The sequence below is a fragment of the Lissotriton vulgaris genome, chromosome 10 (assembly GCF_964263255.1).
Source record: "Lissotriton vulgaris chromosome 10, aLisVul1.2, whole genome shotgun sequence".
In the NCBI taxonomy this organism is placed as follows: domain Eukaryota; kingdom Metazoa; phylum Chordata; class Amphibia; order Caudata; family Salamandridae; genus Lissotriton; species Lissotriton vulgaris.
The window spans coordinates 456,686,895-456,707,462 of NC_141698.1; the positions used below are offsets into that span (position 1 = coordinate 456,686,895).

The 20,568-nt window shown below is 47.8% G+C and overlaps 1 protein-coding gene across 1 annotated transcript in view; it reads right to left on the reverse strand.

Moving 5' to 3' along the window:
* Nucleotides 1-20,568, reverse strand: part of CFAP70 (cilia and flagella associated protein 70) — a 1,103,282-nt gene that overhangs the window by 43,291 nt on the left and 1,039,423 nt on the right. Inside the window, exon 25 of the mRNA XM_086941320.1 lies at nucleotides 7,957-8,058. Within this exon, the coding sequence (XP_086797446.1) occupies nucleotides 7,957-8,058 (102 nt within the window). The remainder of the gene's footprint in view (nucleotides 1-7,956; nucleotides 8,059-20,568) is intronic.

Below are 20,568 nucleotides of genomic sequence, written 5' to 3' on the forward strand. Positions count from 1 at the left end.
CCTATAGATCATAAAAAGCCTTCAAGGAGTCCCATATAGTTTGAACTTCTGCAGACCCGCTGTTGGCCTCTAAAAAGATCGCAACTTCTTCTTTCATTTTAAATATAATCCCCTCATCTAACAGAACTGTCCTGTCCAAGGTCCATCTTGTTATACACCTCTTATTTTGAAGCTTTAGTGAAAGGAGGACAGCCTAGTGATCTGAGAGTAAGGCAGGTACATGCTTAATCATTTCCATCCCTGACAACAACTCATGGTCTAATAAAAAATAATCAATACGTGAATGGTGACTGTATTTCTTACTAAAGAAAGTAAAATCCCTCTTGTCTCCCATCTTATTTCTCCAGATGTCAATTAAATTTAACTCGTTTATCAAGGTTTTGAGTATTGCCATAGCTTTTGATGGGGTAACATATTTAGCTTTGGAGGTTCTATCCAAATTATTACTTAGGACAACAATAACAAGCATTGGTAAATGCATTAGGTTTTGCCTATGTGATTAATATTAAGCTGTTTGTGCAGGCGAAACCTATAAACAAAGATATTAGACTTGATATCCGAGTTGACAACTGGTACTCGGTTCAATACGTAAGCAACATAAAACTTGAAGAGAAAATGTATGCAAAAGGAATTTTTATAATCAATCAAAAAATAACCAGTAGATGGCAGTGTTGTCCAGTTCTTCCAATATGAAACGAGAGTGATGTGAGATCTTCATATGGGCTGTTGAAGGCAAACTAATGTAACTGCCCAGAACAAAGTCATAAAAAAAAAGAGTTCAAGAACGTAAGCCCACATGAAATGTAGAGTGAGATCAAATGAATCCTTGGTGGCATCACACTGAAAAGATCAGGAATGTAACACAGCTATTTTAAAGCGTTCAGCCAGGGAAAGTAAAAAAAAAAAAAAGTTCCACACAACAGCAGATGGACACAGTAATTCGGTACAGGGACTGAAAAGAGCCCTCTTTTAAGATATATAAAATACAAGAGATTTTACAAGCAAACAAAACCTAAAAAGGGGGGCTCAAGAAGCTAGACTGGGGGAACAAAGTGGTGAGCCGCTTTAGAGTAGGCATGGATCTGCATCGTCAAGAAGCTTTGCAAGGCCTTGTGCCCTTGTCCCTCTGCAGCGTAACCAGGTGCAAAATGATTTGCTCCACAAACCCATGGCATGTTGGTGCCACCAGAAAACTTGCCAGTGCACTCAGAGTTTTTCAGTACAGATGGAAGCCCTTTAACTTGGTGCTACGAAGAAGATGTGGCTCTAGTCGGTAGTTCCCTCACAAGAAGACAGGGCACCTCTGATGGTCTGGTGCTAGACACCAGAGAAAATGCAGTCAGCGTTTTTTCATAGCAGATAATTCACCAGACTCACTGCAGCAATTACTATAATTTCATCAATTACGAGTGAGTCACATGCAGATGTTTACAAACAAAAGTTCATACCAGGAGGGACTTATCACAGAGGAATTAATCTTGCTAATTGGACCAGGTGGGATTCAAAGACGCAATTGAGGTGATTCATTAGGCATATCAAACAGGGGGAGCGAGGCAGTGTTTTATGCTGTTCTAAAAATGGTCATCTTTGAAAACAGGTAGAGTTAGCCTAGTGCATTGGGTAGTAAAACCTTCTGGTGCCTAGGGTGACCAACTAGCATAGGTGCAAATTCAGGACGGTGAGTGCAAAAATTCAGGACAAAGGGACAAAATTCAGGACAAAAATTCAGGACAAAAGGTCAAAATTCAGGACAAAACTTCGGGACAAAAGGTAAGTTTTACAGACACGTCAGAGGTGGTCGCGCAATAGTATATAAGTAAATAAATAGACAACCACCTAAGTACAAGTCAAAATAAGCTTATATTAGGTTGAGACGATCATGCACGTCATTGTTTTTCAGTATGGCCGCAGCTTGCTACCTTAGACGATTCAAAATTTGCATCTCACTTCAGCAGGTACATTAGTCACCAGACAATGGTGAACGACACCTGAATATGAGTGAGGCCGCTTTTATTGTTGATTGAAAACTACTGGATATACAAGGAGTTTTGCAGTGCCAGCCCCCAGTAACAAAACCGCTCCCCCCCGTTTCCAGACTCCCAGTGAAACACCCGATGCCCGGTCCGGCCTTGCTACCACCCCCCATTGGTGCCTCCCATCTTCACTTAGACCGTCTCTCATGTGTATTTAATTTCTTTTATAGTGTTACTCATCCCAAGTATGTAGGGCAGGGTATCAGAGTACGCTACATCACACACACATTATATAGAGACAATGACTCGTAATAACGGGGGAACATCCTTTACAACAAAACTCTAACAACGCGGTACCATTACAAGGCAGGTTTTACAACGAAAGTTGTTACAACGACTTTCACTGGAGGGCGCTCTAGGATAGGGAATAGTTTAATTTACTATCCAACACCTTCCCTACTATCCACGGGGACTGGGGTTGGAATAGTAAATTAAACTATTCACTATCCAGCGCCCCCCAACGCAAGCCGGTGTAACGACTTGCGTTGTAAAACCTGCGATGTAACAGTACGCATGGTAATACCACGCGTTGTACCTCATACATCCATATTAACGTGAAAGTCAATGTATAGGAAATGTTACTTAAGATAATGGGTGCTACAAGGTGTAATCATTCTTTCATCCATCATTCAGTCTTTCACCATTCAATCTGTCCTTCCATCTGTGTGCCCATCTATATCCAAACATATTCAACCATTTACAAACCTATCCACCATATATCCTTCCATCCTTCATTTCACTCATCCATCCCTTCATCCACCCTTTCATTAAATCTTTATTTCGGTTAAAATAACCATAAAAGAATACAATTCATAAAAAGTATTAATATATACATCAAGTGCTAGTACATCAGGTGCTAGAAATCTGAGCAAAGATAATTGGAATACACAGTATTACTGGGCCGTTAGAATATGCCAAAACAAAGGGATAGCCCAGGGGACCAGGTTTGCAGTCGATTAAAATTCAAGACGTCAAAAGAAGAATTCATATTTACATGAAAGGAAAGGTTAATACATTGTATATATAAAAACACTAAAAATAGTTAGGGAAGGATCAGGGAACATGTTACAAAGGAGGGTTCAGGCTGGATTAGGTGGGGTACTATAATACAAATGCATTTTATTTCATTGCGCTCACAGGTGTCACAAAGCTAAAATATTATTACATTTTGAGTCCGTTTTTCTTCCTCACTATCGCAACTGCAAGAAGGAACCTACTCAAACTAAATACTATAGTCTGAGAAGTATCACCTTTAAATACTCTTTCGCCATCTGTAATTTTCCTAAAGCCTAGGAGAAGGCAGATGGGTTTGATCCACTTTTCCTAGCTTGCAGGTACGCCGGGCATATAAATATCACGTGAGCCTCATCTTCTCTAATGCTCATATCGCAAAGTTTACAGTGGTCAGAGTTACTATTGTTCGTTGACTCTGATCTACACGCCCATTTAGAAGTTCTGGATTTTAATTGTAAAATCCCGTAGCGGTACTTTAAATACAGTGATTTTGCCATTGAGGGTAAGATTTCATCCATAAAACATTCAAATTTACATTAGCTTTTGACATCAAAGAATTTAAGGGTCAGTTTCCCAATTTTAGAGTTATGAAGCGGGTAACTGAGAATATGTTCCCATTATCGTGCCTTTAGTAGCTTTTTTGAACTAGAGTTCAAAGAATCGGGGTCTGTCCAAAAGCTGTTTAAACCTAGTTTTAGGAGCCATTTTTCAATGTGCAATAGCCAACTTATTCTCACAGTATTTTTTATTTGTAAAATTTCTTTGAGAGCTAATCTGTAGTCCACTAGTTCCTCAGTGGACCAAAGACGGACCCAAAAAAGTAGCGGGCGTAGGGAGGCATGGTCATCGGAGCGTCATAGATTTAGGTCCCAAAAAAGAGGAATGAGGTGAGTACAGCCTGGAACTGCTAGGAGTTGCCTAACAAAGCTATTGTCCTGAATTGAAAAGGAGTCTCTGACTACGTGTCCTCATAGTTCTGCCCCATATAGGGCGGCCGATTGAGCTTTATATTTGTATAATTCAATAGTGGGTGATACTGCCTTAAGGAAGCTGCTTTTGTGCTTCCGTATTATTGGTGCTTGGCTTTGTATTAACGTTAGCCGAGACTTTTCTATTTGTGAGGTCCAATTCATTTTAGAGTCAAGGCTGATACCCAAGTACTTAAAATTTTGGACCTGTTCAATATTCTCCTTATTTACACTAAAAACTTTTTTAAAACCTTTGTGTGGATTGATGGACATAGCCTTCGTTTTCGAAGAATTAATTTCAAGATATTTGCCCAAACAGTACGAGTAAAAGGCATTTAATAAATTCTGCAATCCTTTGGGGGTCTGGGAAATTAAAATCGTGTCATCCGCGAATAGTAACGCCGGAACGGCTTGACCATTCAGCTTGGGAGAGTCATGCTCCCAGCCCAAGAGGGTCTCTGGGATGTCATTAACGTAGAGAGAGAAGAGGGTTGGCGCCAGGACACAGCCTTGCCTTACCCCTCTCTCTATGTCAATTTTTCCTGTTAGTTCCCCATTAGGCCCCCACCTTACTCATCCACCCTTTCACTCATTCATCATTCATCTACCCACCCTTTCACCCCATCCATCCGTACAGTCATCCATCCATCTATTCACTCACACATCCAGCCATTTACCCTTTCACCCATTGAGCCATCCATTCACTTACTCATCCATACACCCATTCACTCGCCCATCATCTACCCTTCCACCCATACATCCATCTATTTACCTTTTTTCTCATCCATACTTCCACTCATTCACTCATCCATCCATCCTTTCATTATCTATCCATTCACAATTTCATTCATCCATTCATCCTTTCAGTAATCCATCAAGCCATTTACACATTCCTTTACTTATTTACTTTCCTTTTCACATTATGAGCTGAGCCTTTGTCTGCAGAGTCGCAGACAGAAGAAGCCCATCAAGAACTCCACCCTCGCTGTAGTTCCTAAAGCAAGGGGCGGGGGAGGGTTCACTATGCCCATGCACATAGGCAATCTGAAAACGTAGAAGTCATGAGTCATGCATGATGCACAGTGCCAGGATGTGAGGTGACTGTGACATGGTGTTGTTTCCACGGCTTTAACCCGTTCCGTGCTAGTGACGGAACCACTCCGTCACAAGCCACAGGCGCGCTGTGCTCATGACAGAATGGTTCCGTCACGCCGCGGCCGCCCCGCCTACGCGGCATCAATTCCGCGCCTGCGCGGGTGAATTGATGTGCGGGCGGGGTCGTGATGGAACCACTCTGTCATGAGCACTGCGCGCCCGTGGCTCGTGATGGAGTGGTTCCGTCACAAGCATGGCGGCGCCGTGCGACCCACCCCATATGCCCCCCTCCTAAAGCACCGCGGCGGAATTACCGCCGTAGCCAAGGGGTTAAGTGGTGTAAAAAAACGTGGGGGTCTCTTCAAAGTGTGTGTTCGATGTAATTAAGGGCGTGGTTTAAAACACCTAGGCAAAAAATCTGCGCTTAGCATAGTGTTCCGCCCGACTGGTATTATGTTGTTTCTGTCATTGCATCCAGATGTATAATACAGCAAGTATCATTACACCAACAAGAAGCCAGGACTATTTGCTTTGTCAATGGGGGTTAGTTGCTTAAAATAAAAAAAGCAGCAACCATGGCTTTGTTGAACATATTATTTAAAATACTTCAATTCTAGAATGATGGGACAGAAAAAGAACGATAACTCGTTCTTTTTAACTTGTTTTTCTGGCTTCTTTAAATAAACATTTTTCACGTTGTAGCATGGGCGTTTTGCTGTACACGGAGGTAGGAGCCCCCCCCCCCCCCCCCGCATGCTTTAACACCCCCTGACTGCCCCATTGACATTCTGTATGTGGCAATTACCTAGCATACAGAATGACAATGGACGGGTGGGGCTACTCTTGTGCTCCAGGAGGAGGCGAGGCGCCCCCATCAAGGGGAGGGGAGGGGGGGGGAGGCCTCTCACAGGGGAGTAGTGCTGCTCCCTGTGATGGCCAAAATTAAGGACAAAAGGCGTCCGTGAAAGGGATCCTCACGGACAACGGACGTGAGGTCCAAATTACGGACGGTCCGTGAAATTTACGGACGGTTGGTCACCCTACTGGTGCCGGATGGCAGGTATGTTTGCATTTTGCATGTACACTATTTTTTTTTTACAGAAAAATACTCCCTGTAAAAACGATTCAAACCTACTTGATTTAATTCTAAAACCTGTCCTGCTGCAAATAATTTACTCTCAGAAATAAGTGGTATCCCACAAAATGATAGGGCCACCATGCAGAATGGGAAGAGGGGCCTCCGAGTCTCCCATAAATCACAGCTGTTCATGGACCTTGGGCTGAATGGGGGCATCTCTGAAGGGTTGAGGGACCCTTGAAGGGCTGGGTCCCTCTGCACCGCAGGGCTGTGGTACACTCTTTTCGGAAATGTCATTTTCATTTTGTTAATCCTAGCCTGAGTTTTGTTATTGTGCAGCACATACATTCGTTTAAATTACCCTCTAGTTCTAATCTTCCTCAAGAAGAGAAAGTTCTCCAAAACCTTTCCTGGATTGAAAGAATCAGTCTTAAATACATTAATAACATGCAAAGTCATTTGCACTTCTAGATTACAAGATTGCTTCATTTTTTTGGGGAACTTTTCTTTAAAAACTCTCATAATGCCCATATTGTAAACTTGTCAAAGCCTAAATATTAAAAATGTATGTTGTACCTGAGGAATTACATTTGACTGGAAGTACGTTTGACGGGGGAAACTGGAATCGGGTTCCAGCAGTTTGACCTCTTGCATTAAAAGTTGCTTATATCTTTTTTTATGCTGCTTAATATTGTCCTTATTATTTTTAACACCCTGTTTAAGGTGATGTTCTACACGACACCCACCATCTTGTGTTCAAGCAGCAAGTCACTTAATGTTCCAAAGAATGGTGGAAGTATATTGCTGCCAACGCCCTGAAAGTATTCTTAGAGCACAAAGGCCAGTTGTAATAACACTGACATTTAAAAGCAACACAATATTAGAGCAGGGTTCAAACCAACGGCCTAGGAAATGCACAATGCTGGGCTGTAGGACAGGTTGCCCAAGTCTTGATTCACGTGCTTTGGTCCGAAACTGGCCTGCAATATAGGCAATATAGGTCTTCTACACCTTCAAAGTTCCCAGGAGAGGACCACTTTGCTCGTAATGCTCGTGTTCATAGTACAATGGACGGTCTGGACATTTTTGAGGAATGAAGTTGGGTGCCACCTGAGCCCATTCATTGACACTCGGACTGTACTCAACGTTTTAATTGAGTAGAATTATAGACTTTTGATTTCTAACTTTTTATACGACATGTGACGTGTGGATGTCTAGAGAGGAGATGTTATTGTATTTTTTAATTAACATATTGCTTTGATGCATTATTAGGTATGTTTTTAGTTTAATGGAACACTTTTCCAATAAACTGAATTTTGACTGACTGACTAGAATTCTCCAGCAGTGACATGCTTTCATGGAATATTCTCTGGCACTAAACATGCTTTCATGGAATATTCTCTGGCACTAAACTGGAAATCTGTACCATGGTTGGTTTAAGGTGGGTTAAGAATAGATGACTGTCTACACAGCCACCAGCAACAAGCCAAAGCAGTCTCTCTATGAGGAGAAGTACAAACATTCACTGTAATAACCAAAAAGTGACTGTGCCTAGGGAATCAAAGATCATTATACTATCCTTGGTCCTGATGTCAGCAAATATCTAATAGACCACGTCACTCGAGGAAAGACACCAATGTTGGCCAATCACAGTAAAAGGTAGGTAACTTAATTTTACTGAATAAGACATTAGAAATGTTAAACCAAGGTGTCTGTTAAACCAAGGTGTCTGACCAGGGCAAGAAACAATTTGGGCTCAGGAACTCACCTTCAAGCACACCAAAGCGAGGTAGCCCCAAACAACAGCATCAGTGTTATTCAGAGTGTTGGCCTCTGACAGCGCAGCTTCAGCCTCTGCCATATCTCCCATCTTCAAAGAAAGAAAGACAACACGTCATTAATAAGCACCAGGCAAATACCCACCAACATATAGAGTAAAGGTGGTAAATGTTCCACACAACAGCAATTATGAGGTGTTTTTGGCTCACAAAACTCAGACAGGAGACTGGATCTCACAATCTTCCAAAACTGCCTCTCACTCAAACAGTGCTTTATTACTAGGAGACTAAGAGCTCTATCTACGTGATCTATGATGCCTAACCATCTCCTTTGTTGTAATTCAGTTTGGGCTGTTTCCTCTTTTAAATGCACTGCTAAACCATTTGACAGTTTATTGACTATTTACGCACTCACACACTTGCTTTAACTTCAAAAAGAACCTTTGCCGTGATTGGAACTTGCGGCTGTAGCGGGGAACATCTTGGCTTTTACACCTCTCTATCCCGCCTACACACAGATCCCTGCCGTCATCAACATCCTGGTGGGACTTGGGAGTCCCAGGGTGCAACGCCTGTAAGTGCCCACAGCTGCCGACTGGGGATGCGTGACCATCACGCTATAAAGCACTGCCTCGACCCCGCGGTGGAGACTCGCGCGGGCCAAGCCCGGGCCAAAGGGCAGGCCCATACTGCGCCCGTCATCGACAGGGCAGGGGCATCCCCCTTGGTCTTCCTGCTTCGCTACTGAGACTGTGAGGGACCTTTACGCTGAATGCTGCTGCTCTAGCCCATCTAACTCGTAAGCCCCTTTCTTGATTTTAGAGCTGTTGCACAAGTTACTACTTGTGTAGCGATATATCTGTAAGAGACATTAGTTAGTGATAGATTCCTTACCTTAGAATATCCCCAGGCGTCAGACTGGATCCGGAAAATTTTGCATAGCAATACCCCTGCGCGCCGGCAGGCGTCGTCCGCGGCGTCGTTAGCGCCGGAATGACGTCGTCGGAGTACTTAGATGCCGCCCATGCGCGCTGACGTCAGTTCTGATACACAGCTTTTCCGCGCCAGATACGCAGAGCCATGATAGTACCAACACTGGTGCCATGAAACTAGGGCCCTGAAAGGGGATGACCTTAACCCTAGATATCAGTTTGCAGAACGGGGAGGATCGGTGGGTCGGTAAGGAATCTATCACTAACTAATGTCTCTTACCGATATATCGTTACACAAGTAGTAACTTGTGCCTCTGAAAGAGACACGCTAGTGATAGATTCCTTACCTTAGAATAGATACCCCAGCAATACCAACCCCGGTGGTGGGTCTGTGAACCAATAATCACACCAGAAAGTCCTGGAGGACGGAACGGCCAAAGAAGCCATCCTTCCGGACTTGGCTGTCCAGGCAATAATGTCTTGCAAACGGCTGCAGCGAGGCCCACGTAGCTGCCTGGCAAATATCCTGTAAGGGCACTCCTCGGCCCAGGGCAGTGGTAGTCGCCGTGGCTCGAGTAGAATGAGCCCGTAGTCCCACAGGGGGTTCCTTCTTCGCCAAGGAGTAACACGCCTAGATACACAAGATGATCCACCGCGAGATGGTCCGCTTGTGCACCGCCTTTCCATTCTTAGCGCCCACGTAACCAACAAAGAGTTGGTCATCCACCCAGAACTGGCATGTGCAATCCAGATAGTAAGAGAGCGCACGTTTTGGGTCCAGGCGGTGGAGCCTCTCTTCCTCTTTCGAGGGATGCGGAGGCGGAAAGAAGGTGGGCAAGGTAATGGACTGCCCAATGTGGAAGGCCGTGACAACCTTGGGCAGGAACGAAGGTTTCGTCTGCAATACAACCTTGTCCGGATGAACAGAGAGGAAAGGAGATGTAGAAGAAAGAGCCTGGAGCTCACTCACTCTCCTGGCAGAGGTGATGGCAACCAGGAAAGCAGTCTTCAAGGTAAGAAGACGGAGAGGACAGTTATGGAGCGGCTCAAAGGGAGCACACATTTGATAAGTAAGTACAAGATTCAAGTCCCACTGGGGCATCACGAAAGGAACAGGAGGGAACATGTGTGTGAAGCCCTTCAGAAACCTATTTACAATCGGGGACTTGAACAAAGAAGGCTGATCAGGTAGCCTTAAGAAGGCGGAAAGGGCAGAAAGGTAGCCCTTGAGAGTCCCCAGGGCAGAGCCCTGCTGGACAAGAGAAAGAAGGAAGAGAAGAACCTCAGAGAGAGGGGCAGAGAGAGGATCCACAGCCTTTGCTGTGCACCATGCCACAAATCTGTTCCACCTGCAAGCGTATACCGACTTTGTGGAGGGACGCCTGGCTGCCAGAATGACATTACAGACTTCGGGAGGCAAGTCAAATGGCCTCAACTGTCGCTGCTCAATCTCCAGGCTTGTAGGTGGAGACTGGACAGGTTCGGGTGGAGGACCGTCCCCTGTTGCTGCGACAGAAGGTCCTCCCGAACAGGCAGACGAATCGGGGGATCGACCGACATGCTGAGTAGCTCGGGATACCAGAATCTTCGTGCCCAGTCCGGAGCCACAAGGATAACCTGGGCCGGTCGCGCCTGATCTTCTTCAGCACTCTGGGCAGAAGTGGTATAGGTGGAAAGGCGTACAATAGACCGCAACTCATCTCGCGGCGAAAAGCGTCCCAGAGCGAGTGCCGCCTTGGAAACTCCAACACGCAGAACTGATGACATTGCGCGTTCTCTTCTGTGGCGAATAGATCTAACCAAGGCTCTCCCCATTGCTAAAAGAGGTCTTGCGCCACGTCCGAGTTCAGACGCCATTCGTGATCCATCATGCACCGTTGGCTGAGTTCGTCCGCCCTGGCGTTCAGGGAACCTGCCAGGTGTCGAACCACCAGGGTCACGCCTGATGTTCCAGCCACTGCCAGAGGCTCAGAGCCTCCTGGCAGAGGGTCCACGACCCCACCCCGCCCTGTTTGTTGCAGTACCACATGGCGGTGGTGTTGTCCGTGAACACCTGCACTACACTCCCCCGGACAGAGGGGAGAAATGCCTTCAGTGCAAGACGAATCGCCAGCAGCTTCAAAAGGTTGATATGAAGCCGGGACTCCGCCGGAGACCATAGGCCTCTGATCTCCGCCTCTCCCATGTAGCCTCCCCAGCCCTGGAGGGACGCGTCCGTCACAACTACGTGCTCCGGGTGGGGTAGGGAGAGGGATCTGCCACTGAACCAATCGCGGTCCGTGAGCCACCACTGCAGCTGTTTTGCAGTGCCCTCCGAGATCAGGACATGGTCGGACAAGTTGCCCTGATGCTGGGCCCACTGAAACTTCAGGTCCCACTGCAGAGCCCGCATCCGCCACCGGGCGTGATGCACCAGAAGGATGCAGGAGGCCTTCAGCCCCAGAAGCCGCAGCGTCAACCTGACCAAGACCCAGGATAAAGGCTGAAAGATCGGAATCAGAGCCTGAATATCCTGAACCCGCTGTTCGGGTGGATAAACCCGAAACTGCGCCGAGTCCAGAACCGCTCCGATGAAGAGGAGCTTCTGAGAGGGACACAGGTGTGACTTTGGCACATTGAAGGAGAACCCCAGCAGATGCAGGAGATCAGTCGTAGTCTGGAGGTGGCTGACGACTGTCTGGGGCGAGCCCGCCTTCAACAACCAGTCATCGAGATAGGGGAAGACTGAAACCCCTAACCTGCGCAGCTGGGCTGCGACCACCGCCATCACTTTGGTCAACACCCGTGGGGCGCTGGTAAGGCCGAAGGGGAGCTGGGTAAATTGAAAGTGTTTATGACCTACCGTGAACCTGAGGTAATGCTGGTGGGCCGGCAGGACGGGGATGTGAAAATAGGCGTCCTGCAAGTCCAAAGCTACCATCCAGTCTCCTGGGTCCAGGGCAGCTAAGACCTGAGCCAGAGTCAGCATCTTGAACTTCTCCTTCCGGAGGAAGCCGTTGATGTTCCGTAGGTCCAAGATAGGGCGTATGCCCCCTTTGCCCTTCTTGGGTACCAGAAAGCAGCGGGAGTAACGACCACACCCTACTTCTGGCCCAGGAAGGTGCTCGATGGCCCCCTTGGCCAAGAGGGCCGTGACTTCCTCTTGCAGAAGTTGGAAGTGATCCCCCGACACGCGGTGGAATTGCGGTGGCATGGCTGGAGGGGTCACCTCGAAGGGGAGGGAGTAGCCCCTTCGGACGCTTTGCAGCACCCACCTGTCCGACGTGACTGTGCGCCAGTGGAAGAGGTGATGGCGAACCCTGCCCCCCACTGGCGTCACATGGGCCTGAAAGCACGGACTAGGAGGGTTTTGAGGCAGGTGCTGCGGGGGAAGGTGTGGACTGGCCGCGCCGTTGTCCCAGACCGCCGCCACGGCGGTTTCCACGGCCGCCACCGCGCTGTTGATATTCTGCGGCGAGTGGCTAGCAGCACGTGTGGGGGCGCCCCTTCCTTGGCCACGAAAGGAGCGAAAGGCACCCGTTTGCTGGCGAAGGGCAGAGAGGCCCAAGGACTTGGCCGTAGCCCTGGAGTCCTTAAATCGCTCCAGTGATTGGTCTGCCTTGTCGCCAAAGAGGCGACGGGCATCAAACGGCATGTCCAGCAGAGTGGCCTGGACATCGGCTGAAAAGTTGGCGGACCTCAACCAGGCATGGCGTCGAACCGCCACTGTCGTTGCCATCGCCCTGCCCAGTGAGTCCGTGGTATCCAGCCCACACCGGATGGAATAATGTGCTGCATCTCGGCCCTCCGCAAGGGTTTGGGTGAGTTTTCCCCGGACCTCCTCCAGACACTGTGGCAGCACGTCCGTGGCCGCGTCCCACAGGGTGTGGGTATAGCGGCCCAAGAGGCATGCGGTATTAACTGACCGCAGTCCCAAACTGAGGGACCAGAACACCTTCTTCCCGAACTGTTCGTACCTCTTGGATTCCCGATCGGGCGGAGCCGTCGGGAATGCGGTCTGGGAATTGGAGGCCTGGATGACCAGGCTCTCGGGGGTGGGGTGGGTGGACAAAAAGCAAGAGTCGCCCGGGGCCGGGCGGTAGCGTCTGGCCACGTTCCTATCCACAGGCGGACCTGTGGCAGGCTTGGACCAAGTGCCCACAAGAACGTCACACAAGGCCTCATTAAACGGCAGTAGAGGCTCACTGGAGCTTGTCTGCGGCTTAAGGACCTCTGTGAGGAGGTTAGTCCTCACGGCCGCGACAGGGAGTTCAAGGTTTAGGGCCTTGGCTGCCCGTGTCAACACTACACTATAAGCGTCCCCCTCCTCCGTAGCCATGGTGAGAGGGTAGACAAATTCAGTGTCTGGCGAAGTGTCAATGTCACTGGCCTCCCCAAGCTCATATGTGGTGACTGGCACTCCCGTGCCAGAGGGTCCTCAGACCCCTCCCAATCACCATTGTCACCCATCTCCTGTAGCACAGGTTCAACAGATGGGTCCTGTTCATGGAAATAGAAATCTCCAAAAGCCATCGGTAACGGTGCCCATCGGCGCCGCTCCGGCGCCAGAACCGGACCAGGGGTGGAATTGGGGACGGCGCCCATAACAGGCACCGGGGGTGACACCCGTAGGGCCAGCGTCGGCGAGGTCGACCGGCGACGACCCGGATCCGGAAGCGGATCCAGAGAGGGCCTGCGGCGCTGGGACCGAAGTCGCCAGCGGCGCCAGGACCGAAGCACCCAACGGCGTCGGAGTCGAAGCGCCCGACCCGCTAGGCCCTCCAGCCGGGGCCGTTGGGCCCGAAGGCGCCACGGGAGCCGGCCGAGGAGGGAGGGACCCCTTGGCCATGAGGTACCGCTCGACCTCCTCAGGTGTCGCGTCTTGCCCAGGGACCCGAAGATGTGGGGCAGACGGCGACGACCGCGACTCCGGCGGAGCCGCGCGGGTGGTGTCACCCGAACACTCGGCCGCATCGTGCGAGCGTCGGAGTGGGTCGGAGGAACGATGATGTCTCTCCGACCTCTTATGCCTCTTACCTGAGGATTTGGATCCCGACGACTGATGTCCACTCCCAGAGCTGCGAGAGCTCCGACCCCGCGACCTGTCTCTCGACCTCCCGTGGGACCGGGACCTGGAGCGGCGCAGGGCCGACTGCCGGAGCTCCAGTCGCTTGCGAGACCGCTCTCGCCTAGCCTTGGACGTCAGGGCCCGGCAGTCGGAGCAGGTGCGGTCGTCGTGGTCGAGGCCTAAACACTTGAGGCACCGGCGATTGGGGTCGGTAACCGACATCAGTCGGTCGCACCTGGAACAAGGTTTAAACCCGGGCATCCCTACCGGCACCGTAGGAGTCGAAGACTCGAGCAAAGAAATGATCAAAAAGATCAAAAAGTTTAGTCAAAAAAGACTAAGGGGTAGAGCTTCTCCGGATCTGCGCTAGCTGGCGCGGAAAAAAGAAGAACTGACGTCAGCGCGCATGGGCGGCGTCTAAGTACTCCGTCGACGTTATTCCCACGCTAACGACGCGGACAACGGACGTGGAGCCGCGGATGACACCTGCCGGCGCGCAGGGGTATTGCTACGCAAAATTTTCCGGATCCAGTCTGACGCCTGGGGATATTCTAAGATAAGGAATCTATCAGATGTGTAAATGACTGATACTCTGTACCAGATTGTTGAGCCCTTGTTTGGTTGTTGAACTCTGCATGCCGCACTTCACTTGCTCGCATCACCCGGAGGACATCAAAGTCCAGAGCGCCCAGGGGCAGGAGCCGCACACATCATCGCCACCACGCCTGGCGGCACACTAAAGCCGGTTTGGGGTACCGTGCCGTCCGAGCCGGGCCATATTACTAAGAACTGTGACTCTGGGACGATTATGTTTGCCACATAAGGTACTGTGATAAAACTATTATTGTCAACCCCGTGACCTACCGAGGGCACTATAAAAATGAGCAAGTGTAAGTCTGGTACTGGGCAGGGAGTTGCAGGGACATTTGATGCTTTTGTATTGAGGGCTGAGTCAGCACTTATCCACGAAATTCAAGTTACTGAGAGAAGATTATTGTTAGATGCCCAACTTTCATTAATTCGACCCGCGCCTTCGGAGTCTGATGTGCAAACTAACTTTAAAGATAACCCTCCCCAACTTAACCCGCTGCTTTGCATGGTTTCGGATCCTGAATTTACTGATGTTTCAGAAACAGCAAATAGTCCTGTTAGGCCTAATGTCATTACTAGGGGTCAGAAAGCTAAGATAAGTCATGGGAACAGTCTTGCTCTGCCACTGAAGAAAAGGAAGGGGCAGGGCTCCCAAACAAAACCAACTTCTCTTAAAGCCATTCGGATGTAAAACAAAAAGTGCAGACAGGGCCTGTATTCAGGGTCCTAGCATAGCGCCAAAACCAGCTGTATTAACTGGAACACCCCTACTTTCAGAGGAGGAGAGGTTCAGGAGGAAGCTTGAATCAACGGCTTCTTTTCTTTTGGACCCAGTCATACAAAAGCTAACCCAAATGGAGGTGGGATTGGCAAAGCTAGAAGAGCTTTTCACTAGAACCTCCCTAACCCACCCCCCTTCTGATATATGCCAATGCAGAGTCAATTAAATCCCGACGAGTAGTAGGATGGGCTTATCAGTTACCCAGCCCGACAGTAACTCGGAGAAAGGGAGAGCATCCCTCCATAAGACCCATAACTCTATATCTAAAGTTAATGCTGAAACACAGCCTGGACCTTCATGCCCAAGAGTAGTTTCCCCTATGTTAGATCATTTGGAGCCCCCGCACCACGAAGACGTTGTGACCACAAGACATGCCCAGGTCTTAAACGCCCCAAAGAGGGCCCCCCTTCTGAAGGGAAGTATCACACAAGGTGAGGGAGGGCAGATGACAAGCACACAGAGTCGCGAGGCATCTAATCAGGGAAATTTGACCAGCCCAAACATAAGCCTGCATCTTTCTCCAGAAGCAATGCCTTATAAGGTTGTGCTGGGCAATGTTCCTCCTTTGTTCCCCAGTGTTACTGAACATTGGTCAACATTGAGGAACAAATCACTACATTTACTGAGCGCAAGGACTGGCATAACTAATATGCTGTTCTCAGAATTTAAAATGGCACGAAGGGTGGGCTGGGTGAGCAATTCAACTAAGACATTGACCGGCGACTGTGTAGTTCTTAAATTCAGGTACCCAGGTTTGGTCCAGTCAATACTTGATAGGGCTGGTAATTGGCCTCTAAGGGCGCAGGGCATAAATATTTTACCACTGGGGTATTTTTATCAACCATCTAGACCCCCATGGTGTATCTCAGAGGAGGAGAGACTCATTTGGACCAGACAGCCCAGGGTCACAGTCCCAATTAGCAACCGTTATGACATTTTGAACCAACTAGAAGACATCGACTGACTGACCATCTCAAGACCCCCTCTAAATTGTAAGGTTAATTCAAATGGGCAACAAGGTGACAAGGCATCCTAAGAGGCCACCGTTATTTTTGATCAAGATCATACTGTTCTGGGTAATTATACGACACCTCCTGCCACGAAAGAGCAGAAGGATCGGGGCAAGGGCAACACCATGCAGACTTTGGCTACTTCTCTTAAACCTCTCGAACATATAAGCTCATCCCAAATATCTATCTGTAATGGAGAAGACATGTATAGCAAGCTTGTAACAGCTAGTCTGCCAGATAGCACTGAGAATACTTTTTGCAACCTTGTCTTCTGGAAAATTTCACGATTACACTCCAAGGTGTATAATCCCATCTGGTGCGATTTCATTTCAAATTATGATATATTACGTTTTCAGGAAATTTGGGTTAAGGAACCAATTCACATAAATGGATTTAAAACACTTCACACCCATGCAGTTGGGGGGTAAGTGGCAGAGCAAAGGGAAGGTTCTGTACTTATATATCAAATGGGTTAAAAATAAAGAAGATCGAGCCATATGTAGAGGAAACGTTCTATCAACTGATTAAGCTGTATTTAAACTCAAATCATTGTACTGTATTGGCAAACCTTTATAATAACATTCCATCGGACAATCTTGCCTCGGTGGTAAAAAAGCTGGGTAATGACCTGAAATCTTTGTGCAGGGAAAGTGTTATAGATATGATGTTAATTCTGGATTTCAACTGTGCTTTGTGTTTAAATGACAATGGTAAAATGTGTGGATTTATTGATGAAAAAGGGAGAAGTAATACCCACTTGTCATAACACCTCAGGGGAGTTGTTTAATGAAATAGCCTTCAGCTTTGACTTGGGTTTGGGGAATGAATTGTGTCCCACACCTGTTCCTATGCCCTTCACATTCAATGGCAGAGGTCAATGTACAACCATAGATTATATATTACTGTTGAATAACCACGCGTGTAGGTTGCACTCTTTTCTTGTTGATGACAACTCGCTGAGTGATCATTTTCCCTTGTGCATATTGTTTTTTTTTTACCGACAAATAAATCTGGTAGGTATGATAAAGCTGACAAGGCAGCAGGAATTTTAACAATTGATGAACTAATGGTTACACCCTACGCTGGTCAATGGTGGACCCTATATTGTTTACCAAACAAGTGGTTACTAAATGTAAATCGACTTTAGACACCTGCCTGAGTGAGACAGCTACCTCAGATTGCATTCTATCCTCCTTCAGATTAATATCAGGCGTGGTAAGGGAGGTACTACATGTTCAATACCGAAAAAACTGAAAAAACTCAGGGGTGGTTTGACTCAAAGTACATAAGAGCCTACGCCAACTTAAAACATGAGCTACACAAGACATCAAGAAATCAGGATAGTGTGAGGCAGGCAAGAAGGGAATATAGGAAGGCCCTCACGGAAATAAAGTGTGCTCTGAGAAAAGCAGCTTGGGACGCCCTTCACGAAGCTTCGCAAATGAAAGATAGCACAGCATTTTGGAAAGCTGTAAATTTCGTGAGGGTCTAGGGACTACCGAACAGAGCCTAAATTTGGCTATTTGTGTAGGGAAGTACACCAGAGTGAAGAAGGGAAGACTGTTTTTAGCCTTCGTGGACCTCACTGCAGCATTTGATTCTGTAAGGCACAATAAATGATGGGAGACCCTTGAGATGATGGGGGTAGAGGCACAAATGATCTACTTTCTTAAGCGCTTTTATAGTGATGCTAAGGCACGTGTGCGCTGAGGTCTTGGTGGTGAGCGCACAACTTTATTTCCCATAAGGACGGGAGTCAGGCATGGTTGTGTCCTGGCCCCCTTCCTTTTTAACCTTTATATTAATGGTCTAGGTCAGGCTTTCCTTAAAGATGGCCGAGACTTTCCTCAAATAGACGGACACCCAATAACCGCGCTCCTTTATGCGGACGATGCAGTTTTGATGTCACGCACACTAATTGGCCTTCAGAGGGTTCTAGATACTTTTTCTAATTTTATGAAGGATCTTGGACTTAGTGTGAACAGCTCGAAGACTTTGTAATGAGGTGTGGCTGTGGTAGTTAGAGATCTAGGGATATGTTTGTGGATGGGCAAAAGATAGCGCCCACAAGGAGTTTCTCGTATCTCTGCATCTTATTTAACCAAAATGGGCTCAAGCAGTTTCTGTAAAAAAAAAATGGTGTTTATGAGGACAACAACTGCAATTGCAAACTTAAAAAAAAACTGGGAAGGAGATCGCAAGGTGAGCGTATTCAAATCTATAAAGCAAAATGTATTTCCACTGCCATGTATGGGGCAGGGGTTCGGGGTTTGGCTGATATCCACCCATTATAGATGGTGGAAAACGCTTTCTTAAGATACATCCTGTCCGTTCCGGCTAGTACTTCTTCCAATGTTTGTCATGCTTAGTTGGGGCTTCCTTATATTTCTGATCTTATAAAACTGGAACCCATCCCCCCTTTGGCATAGGATTTGTACAAAAGAACAAATTGAGTTAAATAGGTATATTCTACTGGACAGTCTTAAATTGGAATTGGGCCCAAAGATCCCGTGGGTAAGATACGTTCGAGATTTCTTGCGCAATCTAGGTCATTTAGAATACTTTGCTGACCCATGCACTAAGCAGTTAATCACGACAAAGGATTTAAAGAAGGAGGGCCTCCAGCTATTGGACACATAGAGAATGTCGGATTGAGAGTTTACAGCGCAGTCTGTTGTGGGAGGGGAGGCCTCGCATTGCATTACACAAATTGACTCTTTCTTGGTACGACGGAGGCATTGCCCTCCCTAATATCAAAAGGTATTACTGGGCGGCCCACCTAGCAGCAATTAACCATTGCACGTATGGCTGGGTTGATGACCCTAGCTACACCATGGACAAATGGTTTCTTCCCGGTAACAACTATAACAGAGCCCTATACTCTCGACCTAACAGGGTGACGTTAGCAGGTCCTACTAAACATTCCGTACACGTATGGCATGTGGCCACGATTCATTGGGTTGGGGAAATAGGTTGACTATGGCTACCCCGCTTTGGGACTCCGAGCAGCTTGGCAAGCTGTGGAAGACTAAAGTCTTTGATAAGTGGGAACTCATAGGTATCTTCACGGTTAAAGACGTTTGGGGGAAGGGGAAGATCAAATCATTTTAAGAAATGCAGATGGAGTATAAACTCACGCACTCCGAATACTTTCGTTATGGACAGGTTCGGCATTCCCTCCTACCATTATTGCCCGGCGAGACGGAACCCTCAGAAGCTTCCCCTTTGGAAGATAGAATACTAGATGGCCATCTACCTGATGAACAAGTTACTTACCTTCGGTAATGCTTTTTCTGGTAGATACAGTATCTGCCTGCGGATTCCTCACCTTGTGAATATCCCCTGTGCAGCAGCCAATCGGAAACTTTTGTAGCTCTCCACGCCGGCGAGGTCATGGACGACGTCACAGAGGGTACGACTCCGCTCGCGACCCCGCTGACGTCACTGGATCCATAAAAGGGCCTCGGCGGCTAGATGACGTCAGTTCCGCCCTTTTTTCCGTGCCCCCGCGGCACAAGGACGGACTGACATAAACAGTAATAGTACACATAGTACACAGTATTCAAAACATCACACACAGTGTGAAATCAATGCAATATGCATGAAGGAATATTCTACTTACCAGTATGCATCTGTTCTTGGCATGAAGGGCTGCTGACATTCATATCTGTGCATCGATCGCCGCCTAGTGTTGGGTCCGGATGATTGCACATTGTTGTCCTGGAAGAGTCTTCGAAGTATCACGAGATAGGTGGCTCCTCCCCTGGACTACAGTGTGCATGGGCATCCTCTCCATCCTCAGATTGTTTTTCGCCATTGTGGCAGAGATGGAGTGTAATACTGAAAGTGATGACCATGTCTGAAAATGATTCTGAGAGCTGCAGCTGCGACAGGCACCGAGGAGGAGGGTGGGCGATATGAATGTCAGCAGCCCTTCATGCCAAGAACAGATGCATACTGGTAAGTAGCATATTCCGTTCGAGGCATGAGGGCTGCTGAATTCATATCTGTGCATAGAATAAATAGCAGTTACCTCCTTACAGGCGGGTGCCCGTGCCAGCTGTAGCAGTCTGAAAGAGAGTTCTGAGAACAGCTTGTCCTACAGCAGCTGTACATCTACGCAGTAGTGTTTGGTAAATGTATGTATGGTGGTCCATGTGGCTGCTCTACATATATCCTCTAGAGGAATGTTACCCAGGAAAGCCATGGAAGCCCCTAACTTGCGTGTGGAATGCGCTCTA